The sequence below is a fragment of the Prinia subflava genome, chromosome 1, assembly GCF_021018805.1.
Source record: "Prinia subflava isolate CZ2003 ecotype Zambia chromosome 1, Cam_Psub_1.2, whole genome shotgun sequence".
In the NCBI taxonomy this organism is placed as follows: domain Eukaryota; kingdom Metazoa; phylum Chordata; class Aves; order Passeriformes; family Cisticolidae; genus Prinia; species Prinia subflava.
This window is the reverse complement of record NC_086247.1, coordinates 39,595,777-39,614,229: the sequence shown is the minus strand read 5'-3', so window position 1 is coordinate 39,614,229 and position 18,453 is coordinate 39,595,777. Positions and strand designations below refer to the sequence as shown.

General features: G+C 36.3%; 1 protein-coding gene across 11 annotated transcripts in view; it reads left to right on the top strand.

The window, feature by feature from the left end:
- Positions 1–18,453, top strand: part of RP1 (RP1 axonemal microtubule associated) — a 219,289-nt gene that overhangs the window by 40,164 nt on the left and 160,672 nt on the right. For all 11 annotated transcript variants that reach the window (XR_010079946.1, XM_063394047.1, XM_063394058.1 and 8 more), the window contains 2 exons: positions 14,675–15,325; positions 16,707–16,878. Coding sequence is in view for 10 of the 11 variants with exons in the window: in XM_063394047.1 (XP_063250117.1) it covers positions 14,687–15,325; positions 16,707–16,878 (811 nt within the window). In the remaining variant the exon portion in view is untranslated. The remainder of the gene's footprint in view (positions 1–14,674; positions 15,326–16,706; positions 16,879–18,453) is intronic.

Below are 18,453 nucleotides of genomic sequence, written 5' to 3'. Positions count from 1 at the left end.
ACTTGATCTTCTGTTGTAATTTGCTACAAGTCCCATGAAGGGCTTCTAGGAGAGTAAGGCAAACTTATGTCAGCTGACATGTGGCAAGCTCCCAGTTATGCAGTTTTTATGATCTTGTTTTAAATGTTACAAAAAACAGCATTTACTTTTTAAGATGTGATCATAATGCTGATTGTCCTGTTAAATTCTAATCATGACCTTTTCCCCATTGTGCAAGCATTTTTGAGATTTCAGTTGTGGTGGTTTTTTTTTTTGTTTGTTTGTTTTTTTTTTTTTTTTTTTTTTTTTTCCCCTCCCTGTGAATCCAGATTCTCTCAAAAGAAGGGGAAAAATTGGGCACCAGCCAAGAAAAAAAAGCTCTGATCAGTTCAAAATATTTCATTTGAATGGTTTGGTATGTTATTTCGATTGTGATATTTTCTTATTTTACCATTTTAAACATACAGTAAGTTTCTAGAATAAAAGTGTCGTCTAAGCAAAGAACAAAAATTTCATTTAGGAAATAGCAGAATAAGTTATTTGAGAGTTTAATTTTTTGGTTTTTTTAAGCATGTTAAGTATTGGAATGCATTGAACCAAATTTTGTTTGAACAGTTTCAGTTTAGACAACGTTGAGTTTAAAACCCTTGGTCACAGTATTAATTTCATTTACTTGAATGGGATTACTTGGGCAAAGGACACAGTTTGTGTCAGTTTGTGGACAGGTTGTCTGAAATCGAGCAGTACCAAGGGAGATACTGCTCTGACTAAAGACTTCCTGTTATAAGAGTAAGGAATTTAGCTCTGGATCCTTTGAAGATAAGGAAAGCAAGAAGTATTTTCAGCCTCATTTGTCCCTTATCTATATCTGCTGCTAGCAGGCATTGTGTTTAGGAGAAGAATATTTATGAGGCAGTAATTCTCATGAAACACCTTGATTTTCATCTAGATGAGCTGCACAAGCCAGGAGATGCAGTTTCTGAATTCGGGGATCCGTGTTTCTCCTGGGGAGGGACAGTGGGTTAGCCACTGCTAAGAGCGAAACACCCACCCAGCTGCACACCCACTCCTCCTCAGGGGGCAGGGAAGAAAATAGGATGAGGAAACTGGTGGGTTGACATAAAGTTAGAGAAACTGCATACCAATTACTGTTGTGAGTAAAACAGCCCTGACTTGGGGAACATGAATTTCATGTACTGCCAATGAAAATAGATTCAGGTAGTGAGAAATAAAGACAAGCAATAAAACAAAACAGCATCTTTTCTCTCCCTCTTGCAGGCACAACTTCACCTCTCTCAGGTCCTGCCAGCCACCCCACAAGCAGTACAGTGAGGGATAGGCACAGGCACAGTCAGTCTGTAGCAGATCAGTTCAGTCTCTCCTTCCATTTGATACCTTTCCTCTCTAGTGTGGGTTCTTCCATGAGCTGCAGTCGTCCAGGGCAAAAAACTGCTCTGGCATGAGGTTTTGCCAGCCCATGTTCAGATCTCTGCCTCAGTGTGGGCTGCTCGAGGGGCTGCAGGGGGGTTTCTGCTCCAGCATCTGCAGCGCCTTCTCTCCTTCTTCTCTTGCACTGGTGCTTACACTGCCGTTTCTCATTCCCTTTTTACTTCCTCCTCTGCCTGTCCAGCATTTTTTTCTTTTCTTAAATATTTTATCACAGATATGTGAGCATGATAGGTTCATCTGTGTCCTGTGTTCAGTCTGTTGGAGCTGACAGGAATCAGCTGTCCAGCACAGGGCAGCCCCAGCCTCCTGCCATTCCTCCCTTTATCCCCTCTGATATCAAAACCTTGACATTGGCAACCAATGCATGAGCTTGTCTGTCTGCAAACCCTGACAATAGTGCTTTTAAAAATAAATCAGGGAATATATCTTTGCTATATGACATAAACGGTAACATTGTCTAAGCCAGCTTCGGAAGTAGCAAACCTCTGAACTTAACAGAATAAAAAAAGCTCTTTCAGTGATAACAGTCTGTGTGTCTATGTATCTATCTATGTATCTATGTATCTATGCATCTATCAATCAAATTCTGAATGCACATATATCAACAATTTGGTCCTTCTAAAAGGACTGTTGTTACTAAGTATTAAATATGCTTTTTGAAAGCAGATCAGTTATGAGTCTATATTATTCCTTCCATGATTCTGTTCTCCAGCTTTGGATTCACGATTCTGTTCCCACTTGAATTGATAATAGAAATAAATATGTCTTGCATGTTTGTGTAGTGTACGTAATGTGAAGGGGAGCACATGCAATATAGAATGAAACTGAATTATTGATGATAGATGAAAGATAAAGCAAAATATATCAGTTCAACAAAGCTCTGATGTATTTAAAATAAGAAAATGCACAACTGCATTGGGAAAGAACAAAAAACAGTGGTAAAATTAATGCAAAATAATGGGAATTAAGGGCCTGATGGGATGTGCATGTGTGGAGGGGACTTGGGTATGGTTCTTGTTTAGCACATTAGTTTGTCAAGCTGGTAGAAATGGTTCTCACAAATAAAAATGAGCCTAATTTGAATTAGCTCCTTTTGTAGTGTACACACATATTGCTATTACTTAGTACTCTCTCATCTTACCTTCTTGCTTCTGCAGCTATTTTAGGTTACATCTTGACTGGGATTTTTTTTTGAGTTGCAAACAAGTTTGTTATTTATAGCAGCATAAACATCTTACTGTATGTTAGGCATTATCTCTCAATTTATATTTTTAGTCTGAGACAATCCTAGGAAAATCTGCAATTTAAGGGATATCAGTGGCAATAAAAAGAAAGAAATACCTAAATGAAAATTTGTATTTTAGTCCTGTAGTGGGGTGTTACAAAAATTATTTTTCACCTCCATTGCCCTCAGTTTCTGAGAGGAGATAAAAGTTAAAGACTAGTATCCAGAAAACACTCTGAACAAAGCATTTTACATTTTCTTTTTCTGTGTAGTTCAAAAAGGCAAAGGAGTAACTCAGTTCAGCTTGAGATTACACATCTTACAAAAATGATGCAATGACTTTAATAGCCTCTGATGTCATCATAAGTGCGTGGACAATGTGGCATAACATGTACTGTGTTTTTCAAGCAGCAAGTGTTCTTTCCAAAAGCAAAAATTAAGCCTAAAATAACATTAAACCACTAAGACAGCCTAATTGCTAAGAGACAGTTCGCGTGACCAGATTATGGTGTCACTTCTTTTTAGATCAGTCTCTTCTAAGTAAACAGACATCCTTCAGCATCTGAGTATTTCCCTGTGGCAGTCTGCTAAGGAAAACACGAGAGGAGAGCTATGTGACACGGCTCTTTCCGCTCGCTGTGATTTATTTGAAGGCACAGGGGTTGCTTATCTGCGCAGCCGGAGCCGCGGAACCTGCGCCTGCCCGCTCGCTCCCAGTGCAGGGCCCATTGTTCTGGCACGGCACCGGGGACACTGCCAAGGACTGACCTTGGCTGGTGACCTTATCAGAGGTGATGCAAAAATCTACTGGTTTGTTTCAGGAGCATTCAAATAATTTTCTGTGAGTTGCTTTCTCTTCTTGACATGTTCCAAGTGAAAGCCACGAGGATTGTGATTCTAAAGCAGAGGTTGCTCCGGAGGGGGTTTTGTATTTCTGAGGAGTTTTCTATTTTTTCCATTCTCCAAGGCCTTGTGCTGTGTTCAGATTCTCTGAAGACAGTGATTGCTGTGCCTGCAAAAAGCAAGTGTCAGATACTGCTCTTCTGAAGAAAAGCGTAACTGCACAAATGTACCTTTAGAATCCTATGGAAGCATGGCCAATATTTTACTATAAAGCATGTACACTTTCTCACTGTCATAAGTCATCATTACCAAAAGGTTTCAAGAATTGATGTAAATATATTTCTCCAATTCAGCATTCCTTTAGACAGCATTAGATCTATATAAGAATAGTGTTTTTCTTCAGTATGGTCTGAAAATCTGAGAATTTTTTCTTAATTAGTGTTTGAAATTGTCAAGAAATTAAGGGACAATAACAAAATTAAAATAATTAAAATCTGTCATTTTTAAATTTGGAAAATAGTTTGAAAATAGGTACTTCTCAGTATTCAGTAGAGTGAAGAGCATAAATACATTTCACAGTGTAGTACAATACTGTGTGGCTGTATCCTGAAGGGGAGTGGAGCATCTGAACATTCCTCCTTTCCAGCTGCAGTCCCATTCACAGAATAACAGAATGGGTCTAGTTGGAAGGGACCACGTTGGGTTGTCAGGTCCAACCTCCCTGCTCCTAGAGCACATGGCACAGGATTGCATCCAGATGATTCCTGAACACCCTGGGCAAGCGAGAGCCCGCAGCTTCTCTGGACAATCTGTTCCACTATGTGGTCACCTGCACAGCAGAGAAGTTCTTTCTCATATACAGGTGGAATTTCCTGTGCCTCAGTTTCTGCCTGTTGCCTCTCGTTCTGTTGGTTGACACCACTGAGAAGAGCTTGACTCGAAAACTAGCAGTTGATGGGAGAAAGAAGGATTTTTTTGTCTTAAGTGAAGAATAATAACAGTAAGAGGAAGGACGCTTGAAAACATGTCAACTTTCTGCTGCAATGCAGCAGCAGAAATGGTATAACCCTGTATTGGGAGCCAGGTCTATCCATCACTGAGCTCTCCTTAGTTTTTAATGATAGGTGATACGTTGTCTCCTAAGTTAACTCAACTGCTTTTTCTTGGCTTTGTGATATTTTATGACTGGAGAAAACACCACAGGGATCCATCTGGGGCTCAGTCTGATGAACAGATCCTTTGCATTAAATGGAATGTGAGCAGATCCTTTCCATTAAAAATTATACGCCTTGGATTTTATCTGTGTCAAGCAGAGAGCACATGATTTAACCAAATTTGTTGAAGAGATAGAAATAAAAGATCACCTGTTCTTTAACTTGGCCAATGTATGCTTTTCTTTTTTAAAAACATTCAAATTTTAATATTTTATCTAGTCTAGTATCAGTGTCTCATGATGAAACTTGGAGTAGTCTTTCTTATATTTTACTGAAAGAACTTGGGAACAGCAATGATGCTTTTTACCACTCTGTGGTCATGTATTCATCTCACAGACTTCCTACTAGCAAATATTTTTATCGCTTTTGGTAATTTAATTATAACTTGATTAAAAATTAATAGCTTCAATGCAAAAGTATTTCATTAAATAAAAATACATAATTTTGCTAGTGAACATTTAATTAAAATAAAGTAGTAAGTTCTGTTTATGTATAATCTTTAGTCAATATTACTATGTGTAGAAAAATTTTATTGAAAACATATGGGACTCATTTAGACAAGGGAAAAGATTGATATATGGAGAATTGGTGGTTATAACAACTAATATGATTTGATTAGTTTTGAAGGAGGTGGACATTGCCTTTGTATTTTTATTGAGTATATATAAAAATCTTTATCAATCTAATGTAATATTTTAGTATTATTTGAAATTAGAAACAAGCGCTATGACAAAATTGCAATGCACAAATAGAGGCTGGAAATCTTCATTAAAAACAAACAATGGATCTAATTGGCTCAAAATATATGTATATATGTATATATGTATATATGTATATATGTATATATGTATATATGTATATATGTATATATGTATATATGTATATATGTATATATGTATATATGTATATATGTATATATGTATATATGTATATATGTATATATGTGTATATGTGTGTATATGTGTATATGTATATATATGTATATATGTATATATGTATATATGTATATATGTATATATGTGTATATATGTATATATGTATATATGTATATATGTGTATATATGTATATATGTATATATGTATACATGTATATATGTATACATGTATGTATGTATGTATACATCTATATATTCTATATATGTATAAGATCCTTTAGTCAAACACCAGCTCAGCATACGAGGGAGTTTAGAGGAAACAACGAGTCTGGGAATATACAAGAAAGACACCAGAAAATGACTATTTAATCTAAAACATATAAAAATAATTGAAGATATCTGAGTAGAGGTTCTTTGTGGGTGTAGGTATCTACACATAACTAGTTAGACATAAACATGCTTATGCAGAAATATCCACTTATATTGTTTATATGTAAGTGAGAGTAAATGCAGAAAGGACAAAACCAATTCTCTTGAAGAGCTACAGTAACAGAAGTGGTAACTGACTTCAGCTTTAAATCTCAGCATGGGAATCCTGGGTTGATACTAGGAACATATATTTAGTTCCATTTTTTACATCTAATGCTGCAAGTATGACAGCCAAATAAAAGTCACTAGTATGTCACTTGTATTTTCTCAGATCTTGTTGCTTGTGCCCAGAGTTAGCACAACTGAGGTAGATTTGTACTGGGGATTCAGGTGCAGTGATACAGTGCCTCGAGGTGGTTGGGTTGTTCCACCCAGGCATGCTCATATTTGACTTGGATATTTTTGCCTCTGAATCCTGGGCAGATACAGAGCCTTTAGATAGGAGTGTGTGTGTGTCTATATTTGACACTATTTTTCTGTCTGTCAAAGAAATGGGTATCAAAACCAAGGCTGTAAATTAGGTATGTCTTGCCACTGGGCATTTGTAGCTGTGAGGTCTGTTGTGGAATTAGATGTTGTGCACTCATCAGCCTGTTCTTATACACAACCTAGACAGGAGGAGGAGCACTGAGCTGGTTGCTGGCTTAGATATATGGACTTAAATCCTTGTTCTAAATCAGGCACTGAACTGGATCTCTGGAGTGGAAAGAGAGCTCTTTAACCACTAGCCAGAGGAATGGAGGACAGCAACAGCTGGCTGCCTGGGCTGTGAGCAAGGGGATGGTCAGGTTTCTTCAGGCAAGACTGGCAAAGCAGTGATGAGCTGTGCATTGCACCAAAGATAAGACATTAAGTAGCTTAGTGTTAGAGCTGGAATAGTTGTACACGTGCCCAGCAGCAAAGCTGTACTGATAGCAATTTGGGAGCCTCAGGAGCCTGGGCACCTACAGGAGTAGGCAGCAGATCACAGCAAGTGTTTGAAGATGTTTAATTTTTTCACTTTAGAACTTTCTACTTTAATTTTGTAGGAGGCAAAACTGTAAAATATCCACGCCATCAAGGAAATAAGACCAGATCCTAGCAAAAGGTTTTATGACATCCTCCAGAAGGAACCAAAAGGAGGACTATGTCCCTCATAGTCACTTATGCTACTGGAGACTTCTTTAGTTTATGCTTCACAATGTCTCCACAAAATAGGAAAGTTGGCAAGGCCATTGCATGGAAATGCAGGTAGACAAACTGAGGCAAATGGCAAGGTAAGGTGATAACAACTTGACCAAGGAATTCATGTGCTGCCTGCTTAATCCTTTTCTTTGGCCATGTTCTTTGGGAGATGCAAAGAATAATAGTTATAAATTAACAGATTGTTTAGAATTACAAGGAAGGTAAAAAATTCATAAAAAAGAAATTATGTGACAACCCTATCTGTCTTAATAAGTGAATTTTTCAGTAAAACATTAAGATTTTATGAATGACGAATTTAAGATTAAGAATACAGTAAGAAATCAATCTTTAATAAGTTGACAGCACTGATTTGCAGAAATATGATTTTTAACAAATCATGTTGTGTTAAGTTTGGTACATTACTAATTTGGTCAAAGGGCTGCAAGGGTCATGAAAGCAAATATTCAAGGAAGAAATTTTAAAAATATTGTAAAAGAAAAAAACTAGGGATATAGAAAATTTTCTAGTCACTTTTTCTCCTGTTTAAAGAATTTGAGAAGCTCTATAGGCATTCACATATCACTGCAGTGATTTGTGTAAGTGTAATGTAAACAAATAAAAATGCAGTCTAGGATGGCTCTTTTTTCAGATATTCACTCTCAGAAAAAAATGAGAACATTCTCTTCAGCTAGTATATACTACAGAGCAGAAGATAAGTGTAGATTGTTCAATACATCTGAGGCAAGAAAATAAAGAAAGCTAATCTGAGAATGGTTATGCATTTATATCTGAGATAGGATATACATTCTAGAATTAAATTGTAGCTCACTTGAAGATGATGGGTTAATTTGTACTTCTGGAAGGCCAGACATTTCCCAGAGGAGTCTGTCTACTGAACACAAATGGGCTTTCAGATTTGAGTTAAATGTAGTGGTGGTCAAAAACCAGAATAACTCAAACAGGAGGTTTCAGTTCAGCTAACCATTCAGGCAGAGTTCTTCTAAAAGCAGAGCTCTGGTTTTATTTTGTTTTGTTTTCCTCCCCAGGGGCATACTTTTTTCCCTCATTCTGCATCCTCAGCTGTTGGTTGGTTATCAAATCTCTGTTGGAGAATTTGATGAATAAAAGTCTGTGAGGATTAATTTGATAAGAAGTTCATGATATCAAACAGTAAAATGCTGTTGTAATGTGACGGTTCAAAATCTTATCAGTAGTAACATATTAATAGTGCCACATTTTTTGGAAAGCTTTGATGGAAAGGGTGTAAATAGGCTTGGCACACTGAAGGGAACTTAACCCAGGCCCCTGCTTCTAGTGTGATAATTTCCTTTTTAGCTTGATAGCGGTTTCCTAGTTCCATGCCTTACTGAGTGGTCCAATTAAAATAAACCAAACCAGAAATATAAGAGGTTTGAAGGACTTGGAAATATAAGGCACTTTATCAGCATTTTCTTGGGACATGAGATCAACAGTAATAGTTTAGCTGGTGTAGCAGCTGCCCTTTCTAAAGAAGTGACTCACTAGTGAATGATAAAAATACTCAAGTGTTAACTGCTGTTCCATATGGCTCTGACTCAAACAAAGAATGTCGTTCAAGGGCTGCAGGATTGCCAGGAAGGAGCCCTCATGGCACACATGGCTCTGACTCTGCTCCCACTCAGGATAATGCTGCAGAAAAGGCTGCTTATGTTTCTCAACCTGGGATGCTGATTATCTGCTAGTGAAAAAAAAACATATCGGCAAACATGCGGATGTAATTGCTAACATACTTCTTCTTCCTCAAGCATCAGTTTCCTAGGTATGATAATGGTCTTGAGAAAATTGAGGACTTGGAGGAGGAGGTGGAAAGTGTAGGTTCTATTAAGGTGCTTGTAATATTTAATCAGTTCAGTTACTGAAGCAAAGTCTTCAGAAGAAAAGGAGGAGCAACTGCTCAAAATCAGGAAGTGTAGTGACAAAAGTATTCGTTACAATTATTTTGATGCTGTGTTTTTCTGGTCTCATACCAAGAATTTTGGAGTCAGTTAGAAACTTTTGACTTTGAAAACTTCCACTTGAGCTCTGGTTCAGCCCAGGTTAGGCTGAACTCAGCAGGTCATGTGCTAGTTTAAGGTGCTGTACTGAGGCCTTTTGCCTCATAGAAAGGTGTTGCAGGCTAACTGCAGGCACTGCACCTTCAGCTGGCCGTGTCGCTTCCACTGCCTTCCTAGAGGACAACCTTCGGGGAAAAAAAGGAAAACTTCCACTGATGCCTGTGGCCATTAAAGCAGATCCTTTGTATTTATCTGCCATTATGTTCACAAGGAGCCAAACATGAGGTTTCTTCTTTTTGCATCTTTTCAGTGAAAGACCTCTCACTGAAACTTAGTGAGAGTCTCACAGTGATATAGTCATAATATCAATTATTGTCCAGTGAATAACCCTTAAAAAAATAGGACCAAGGGGGATATTGAGTACAGGTTAAGTGCAATATTTAGTATTAGAACCTAGAGCTGAAGATGTTTTGGAGATGTCATTTAAAAGTGAGAATGACAGCAACTCATAAAAATCGTAAATGTTCTTGCCATTACAATTTTAATAATTGATATGTTTTTTTCATGTCGCCTGATTTTGCTTGCTTCAGTTTTCTGGACTAATTTTGTATTCCCCAAATTTTCTTTGTGAAAGGCTTATATATGAAGAATAACTCTTCTTCAGATATTAAGGCTAAATTCTTATTGCAAAATTTTAATAATTCCCTGGATGTCAGCCAAGCTGCCCACATGAATGGATGAAAGGTGTTTCTGTGTCAATATTGATTGCTTTAGGACAGTGATAATTTTTTTGTGGCTTGTTAGCTTTAAACCAGAATAAAGTGTAATTCTATTCATGCTATTTTTACTATAAAGTTGAAGATTTCTTCTATCTTTTCAGAATACATGAAATGTTTGTAGTAGAAGAATGAATGCAGTGGGCCTTTAAGCTACATATGTCTGGACAGAAGCTTTGCAGCCTTTTGAAGTCTTAGAGAAATAAGAGGCATTTACACTGTCAGATGGTGACACTTGATTGTCATCTTCACTGGGTCCCAGCAGTGTGATCTCTTGAGTCCCCAGTTCTGGTGATACATGGAAGCCACTGATGGATTAGCTGTTTATTGAAAGTGTCTTTGCATGCACTGGAAAGCTAATGAGGGTAGCAACGATGTTTTAAATCCTACACTGTAGGGAAATCCAACCCAGTATAAATTCCTGTTATAAGCAGTTTAGTTTTAAGACACCAGAATAGAATTTTACTTGTTCATCTTCTGAAAAAGTCTAAACAATAGAATACTGACTAGAATATGCATACATTGGCTACACTAGATTAAGGACCTAAATTATTATATTAATATATCATTTTAAAAAGCAATGTTTACAGCAAAATATCTCTGCAACCTTATAGTTTAATCTTTATACCTATGCATCTTATGAATGTGGAACTGAAGTGGTATTTTGCAACTTCTATAAATACTGAAATCTCTAATAAGGAGACTAGTTAAAACTCATTACAGCATGTAGTGGTAGTGTTTACTGAGCAGTGCTTTTGTTACTGTTTTACACAGCTAGTTTTGAGAGCTTGGTGTAATCCTGATTAAGCAAAGAAGCTCCAAATCAGATTATACATTTAGTGGCAATTAGATGGAACAGTTACCACCTGGGAACATAGCATTTTCACTGGAAAAAGAAAAAAATGTCCACGTTCCATGGCATAACTAAAATACAGTTAAACATAATTTTCCTATCTCTTCCTGAACTATATTCACATGCATTCGTAGTCACGGCCTTTTTTCCAACATGTGGAAATAAAGAATGCCTCATGGATGACACAACTCCTTCAGACTGTCATGTTTTACTAACTATCGTTAGAGAAACTGTGGAACGATTTTCATTGCGTTATCTGAAAAGAGAAAAATATGGAAGAATCTTTGGCACAAAGGGAATCGACTTGAGGAAGTGAATGAAAGAAAATAATAATTCAGGGTAGCTAATAATTAGAGATAGTTAATAGTCTCAGAAGGTGAGTGGTAGAAGCCCCATTTTTAACATTTAAATTTTTTTGTCACTAAAGAATTTAGTTTAGATGATAAAACAAAAACCTACTCTGGCAAAAAGGTAGATTAGATAACCTACATTCCCCACCTAAAATTGTATTTAATGTGGTTATGTGACTCTCTTGAGCAATCTAAATAAATAGAAAATAACACAAATGAAATGATTAATAGGTAAATAGTGTTTAACATAAAATAAGAGGACTTGCTGAATGAGATGTTAGACATTCTGCTCTGAACATGGTCTGTCTGTGGTGAACCTGGTCTGGTGATTCACATTAGCTGAGATTAAGCAAGTGGATTATGACGTTTTTCCTGGCTGAGCATACTTGGAATAAGACTAAGGATGTTGCTTCATGCGGCATAGACAACCACATGTACAACTTATAAATCTCTGAAAACAAGCTATACTCTTTTATTTACATAGGACTGTGGGTGAGTATGATAAAATCATATGCAATACTTACCAGCTCTATGGCATTGGAGGTATTCTGATGGATTTAGAACAAAGTGTTCCACTTATTGCTTTTATAGAATTTAACTTTGTGCATAAACATTGCATGAGGGGTTTTGTTTATAGAATGCAGGGAAAAGATTAAGTTCTGATTTCTGTTTGGTTTTCTTGGAGAATAAATTTCTCAACATTTTAGTCACAAAAATATCTTAATAGGCATTCTATTTCATGTAATATCAGCTATTTCTTAATTTTAGAATAATATTTAAATATGAAAATTGATAATATGTTTATTATAAAATTAAGGTATTTTGTGGTGGCCAGTAGTATGAAAAAGTAACTTCTACAATAAGCTGATTGTTCATTGTTGAAATGTTTTTACTTATAAAATGTAATTATAAGGAATCTAAAATATTTAGAACTAATTTTTCTATTAAAATTAATGCTAGAACATGGTGTGCCAAATAAAGGTCTATCATCCATTTTGCTAAGAAAATATTTTTCTTATTTTTGTGCCTTCAAATTATTTTATATTTATACTGAAAAGTCTCTCTCTTCTTTCTTGATATGTTTATTCCTGCTTTGTCTTGGATTTCATTACTTCCACAATGTCAAGACTAAGTCTAATAATTATCTTAATGTGAAATATGTTGTATTTCTTTTCCAAATGTTGATGCTTATGTAAGTGAATGTTTTGCACAAGCACAAATATCTAGAACAGCTTCTGAGATGCTAATTCCGAAGGGATTAATGTCACTGGTCTCATGAGAAAATCCACCTATTTTATCTCTTGTAAGAGTGAATAATCAAATCAGTTAGATGAAATTCCACTCCATTTTCACAAAGTGTTAGAAGTACAGTAGAGAGTAGCTGAGGAGCTGTGTCTGTTAATTTTTCTCTCTGGCCATTCTTGACAATAACACTTTTCCCCCAGAGATCTTGGACTAGACTCTCAAACTCCAGTCTTGGCCAGCTGAAATGGAGTAACATGACATCAAGTTCACTCAAGAACTTCTGTCATTGCTGCTTTCACCTGAGTAGAACACTTGATCTTCAAAGAGAGTAGGAATGTTTGTGTTGCAGCTAGCAAGAAAAATGCCCTTATAGATTTCCTCCAGGAGTATCCAGCTGGGCAGAATGACACATGCAGCATAAAATGTCTGGTTCAAATTGTGTTCCTCATCTAAACTCACCTGTCAAACTCTCAGTATATAAGTATAGTGAAAATTTACTCAGCTAATGAGTAGATGTGCCAAAAAAGATGAACAACTGTAGCTCTCAGTGGTTTTAGTGCAGCTCCTCCCTCCTACAGAAAGCAAGATATTTCAGTAGCTGGGTTGTGTAAGTTGCTGCAGCCAACCTTGAAAATTTCTTCTTGCATATTTCCTAATGAAATGTTTTTTTATTTTTTTATTTTTTAGGCTTTTAAAATGTATTTTAGTTGTATTTAAAATGTAATAATTTAAAATGTATTTAAATGATTGTGCAAATCAGTCTTGGACTACAGAATTCTTGTGCAGTCCTGTTTGGCTACTTTTTAGTTTTAGCACTTAGAGAAATATATTTTACAGCATAAATTATGTCTTATAAGGAGACACTTCTTCCTGTTTTCTGATCAATGTTCAAAATAATTAACTCCTAGTGAAGGCAAACTACCTGAGCTGAAGCAGTGCATTATTGCAATTCAGCTGAAGCACTATTGGAAAATCTGTAAGAACAGAGTAAGATACAATTTTATCAAATCTGACTTTATTTGAACCTTCACTGTCTTGAAACATATTTTCTTAGCAATTTCTGGACTGATATATGCACTATTAAAATAATCAGAATACTCTTTTCCATAGCTTCATTAATATATGGTAGCCAGAGATTGTTCCATTACTCAATATGGCAGCTATATTAAGATTACATAATCATAGAATTTAATTTCTTTCATTTGATGATAAGTGTTCCTTAAGGCTGCTATGTAGATTTTCAGTAAAGGTCTACTAAAACCATTTCCTTGATTTTAATCAAGGAAAAGTTGAAAGTTTTTACCCTGTGTTCCAGTGAAAGCAAGCTAATCATAAAGTTGTTTTAGTCACTTAAAGGGCTGTCATTACAGTATCCATATTTAGATTGGATTAAAATGGAAAGATTGGAGCTCTATTTACAAGCCTGAAGACTATCAATATGGTTGTCAAAAATAATTTTTTGTTTATAAGACCGGTATTTAAATATTTTCATTTCAAGGCTACTTTTCCTGAAGAATACCTGATTTTTTTTGTGTCTTTTTGAGGGACTTAAAGTAATTTTTTTTACTAAACATGCTAAATTTTGACAGTAGTTTTTTTCTCTCTGTATAAATGTGACTGTTATTGTAGATATATATTGTGAGATATGAAACTTGTAATAGAAAAACAAATAATATGTCAATTTATGACATAACTTCACTCTAACACATTTGGGCCTTTATTATGGTATAGATCACAGTGCTGTAAATCAGGAGACTTTTCTCTGACTTCCATGGTTTTACCTTGGTATGAAACTAGTATGTAAGATCAGAATGAATCGCATTGTCTTTCAGTTTAGCTATTTTGGACTAAAAAAGGCTCCTACCAAAGCACAGATTGCTCCTTCCTAGTAAGGACTTTTCTTAAACATCTTAAATGTGAAATATCAGTAGCTTCATGCTCAAGAAAGGATGGGCTGACGAACCACCTCCTTCTAAGAAAAAGTCTCTTGTACCAAAATGATAAGAGATTTGAAATTACATTGGAGAGTTTTGGGAATACTTGCAAGTAGAGCTATGCTAACTTAATCTGACAGTATTGGAGTCTTTGTGGAATTTAGTGATAACAGCTTGAATCATTTAAATCCAATGATTTTTGGCACAACATGCTGCTGTTGGTTGCTTATAAATCCTTTTTCTGCACCTTTCAAAATGTGGATAATATTTTTTTAGTTTTACAGTCCATCTCCTCTTTCTTCCAGATTGCTGTCAAAATGAGTGAAACACCTTCAAGCAGTTACTCTGTGAATCATCCAAACTCCTCTGAGAGTGAACAGAGTTTATCCACCCGCCACTTCAATGTTACTGAGCCTGTTGTGGCAAAACGGATTTGTTTCTATAAAAGTGGAGACCCGCAGTTTAATGGGATCAAAATGGTAGTTAACAGCAGGTCCTACAAGACATTTGATGCCTTGCTGGATAGTTTGTCCAAACGTGTCCCGCTACCTTTTGGGGTAAGGAATATTAGTACACCAAGAGGGAGACACAGCATCACCAATCTGGAGGATCTGGAAGATGGAAAATCCTATATTTGCTCCCATCAGAGGAAAATGAAGCCCATCAACCTGGAACAGGCCAGCAAGAAGCCACTGCCCTGGCAGATCAGCAGGCCTGTCAGCGCTCGCCGTCGAGCTGTGCAATTAGCAAGGCAGCATGAAAATGGGTTTGGCCATCGAGAAAGCAGAATAACAACTCCCAAAAAGATGCTTGTTTTCAAAAATGGAGACGTAAGGCTTAGGCGCACCATAGTTTTGGGAAAGAAAAATACACAAACATTTGAGGCCTTTCTGGATTATATGAGTGAGTTAATGCAGTATCCAGTTGCAAAACTGTATACCACCGATGGCAGAAAGGTGAGAATATGGATGAGTACTGACTTTTTAAATGATTTCTTCTAGATTATTTTAAATTTAAAAAAAATTATATCCACTATAAGCTTGAAACACAGTCATGATGTATGATCAGATGTGCTAAATTTCATTTCTTTACTTTCTATACTTTTTCTCTCTTCCGAAGGGCTACCAGCTTGGAGGAAATATACTGGAATGTTGGGAACAGAGAGAAGCTAGTGAGGACACACACTTCATTTTAAACAAAAAGAAAAAAACACTTTTCTCTCTTACTCAGGCCTCTTTCAGGCATGCTCCCAGTTCTGTACTTTTATACATTTATACATAACCTGGGATTTTAAATGTTTATTTTAGTTGTTTATGCCAGATTTTTTATCTGGGGTTTTTAATGTTTTAGAGCATGATAAGTAGCATCTAACGCCCACATGCATTTTTATCATTGCACAAATGCAGAGTGGTTTGCCATTAATGACTTGGAACCCTGACACCTGATTGCCTATTAGAGTTTCAAACTGTGGACTAGGTTCCATACCTCTAAACTCAGATGGTGCACCACTAATAATTCAGATTTTAGTCTCACATGCTGTTTGTATAATTTCATATTTTTGTTTTTTCTGTCTGTTGTTTAACCACAGAAGAACACTTATGGTCACACTTAGCAGGTTATCTAGAAAGAATTTTGTGCAGAGCTCGGAGAGTTCAAAAGAAATCTCTTGTTTACCCTTCACTTGTTGAAATTGTGCATTAGGTTGGGAAACTATCCATATTACCTACAGGTTAGTGAAGTACAGTTTGTAAGCATTCATTTGCAATATGTTTTAGAACATACATTCAAGACTGCCAGACAAGGCTCTGAGCACCTTGATCCAATCAGATCTGCTTTGAGTAGAGGGTCAGACTACATGACCTCCAGAGGTCTTTTCCAAAGTATAATGCTCTGTGATGGTGTTCTATTCCTTTGTGGAAGTATTAGTCGCCTGCTTGTGCTCCATTCTGAGTTTTTCCTCCCAGTATGTCTTCATATGTACAGCTACCTCCAAATGCATATTCATATTTCATGACTATGAACAGTCACTGTGCAACGATGAAACAAAATTACATGTGTAAACACCTAAATTTTAAGAAAATTTTGAACTAGATCCAAGTTGCTTCTTGAAGTAATTATCCAATATATTTATATAACAAGATATAGCCTCACAGAAGTAGTAATTGCCTTATAGGAATTGAAAAATTAATTCTGTGCTGTGATACATATTTAATAGTCTGCTGCAAATGAATGTAGAGACTAAGAAGTGAAGATATTAAAGCTTGAAAGGGATAAATCTCTTACATTATTTTTCGGTGGTTACTAAGGCAGAGAATTTAATGTTACTTCTTTTTCCAGGTACCTAATCTTCAGGCCCTGATATTGTGCACGGGAGCTGTAGTTGCAGCAGGGAGAGAGCCTTTTAAACCAAGCAATTATGAATCTCTTGGGTATTTGCGGCCTGCTAAATTGCTTGGAATTGGAAATCGTGTGTACCCAAAAGCAAATACCAAGCCAGAAACTGAAAAGAGTAAGTTCTTTGAATTCATTTGTATTTTATTAATTTATGTCTCTCAGCATAAGACATAAACAGTGACAATCTTACTACAATCAAGGATATTCAGAAAGGCCACCTGAAACTGCTTATATCTGCTGTGACTCCTCTATAAGCTTATGAAAGATCAAAGTGTTAATTTTCTTTTTAAAATGCAAGTTTCTGGTAAGTACTCAGCTAGTATGCATATTTTGTGTCTGACAGAGTTACTTAGAATATGGATGAAAATCTATGAGTATATTTCATTTTAATTCACTTGATTGCCACTGTTATTAATTTTTTGTGTCTCAGAATTAATAACAACAGTGGTAAAAGTAAAACCTCAGGCTACTTCAGACACTCATTCAATTGCTTGGGCAAAACTTTTGTTCAGTTTTCAGAACTTTATAAATGGAGGTTTGGCTTGTCATGATTTACTCTTCTCTTGTTGCATGCTCCACATAAATAGGAAAACCAGTATAGCATCCATCCACTGAAAAATTCATGTTTTTGAAGCTGCTTTTGCCTAAACAGGGTGTTATCCATTACTATGTCCTCATAGCTGTTAAATATATTTTTGAATAGGTTTGGGAAAAGATGCACTATTATGTACTTTCTCTTTGATTACTCATGGAGTTGCTTTGCTGATAAGGTCAGGAAGAGTGGGAAGTGGCCAGCGGATCAAGAACATGAGGAGCTCTTGGAGAGGAGCCAGGCTAGATGAATAGCCTGAGGTTGAGGGCAATTAAATGCTGCAGTACCCGAGCTTTAGGTCCTGTGGGAATTCCTGACATTAGAGCATCCTGTAGGGCTGAGGGACTGTCTGCAGGAACTTCCTTAATCCAGAGGTACTCCCTACTCCTGATACAGCTTTGTGCTGTACTGGATAACCCAGGGAACACTCTAATTGTTACTGTGCTGGGACTTTCCTGACAGTGTTGTGGAGCACATTAATATGTAAGACATTTGATTTTCATTTGCTGGAGGGAGTTCCATTCACATTCCTTGCACTTTACTGCTTCCCCACCAAGCTATTTAGTTTTTTTCAGCCTTCATGTACTTTGACTTGCACAGCTTAAGACCTGTTTGCAGAGTATAACATAATGAGTCAAGAGAGACTAAATAAGAACATTTTGAGAATGGAAATCCTGCAGAAGCAAAAATCCTACCCAGATTTTTCTTTGAGACAGAGACTTGAACCTTGCAATTGTAGAAAACCTGAGTTGCTGAATCTGATTATCTCCTGCTTCTAATTCTTAGTTAACAACAATCACAGAAGGAGGGAGGGAAAAACAACCTTTTTTTTTGTCTTTAACCTGAGAATTTCAAAAATATCAGGTGTAGGAGATGTCATTGATGATATGAAAGCAAGAAAAATGAAATTTCAGCATCTTTGTTCTAATTCCATTTCCTGAGATGGAGAAGCTGAGATTTTTACTTTGGGAACCATAAGTTCTGGTCTGTGTTAGAAGAGTTAGTACAAACTTTTGTTTCTTATTCAGTTCATAGTAAAACATATGTTTGAGAAACTTTCAGGGCCATTTGCCTGAAGTTATAGACATGCTTCTATAA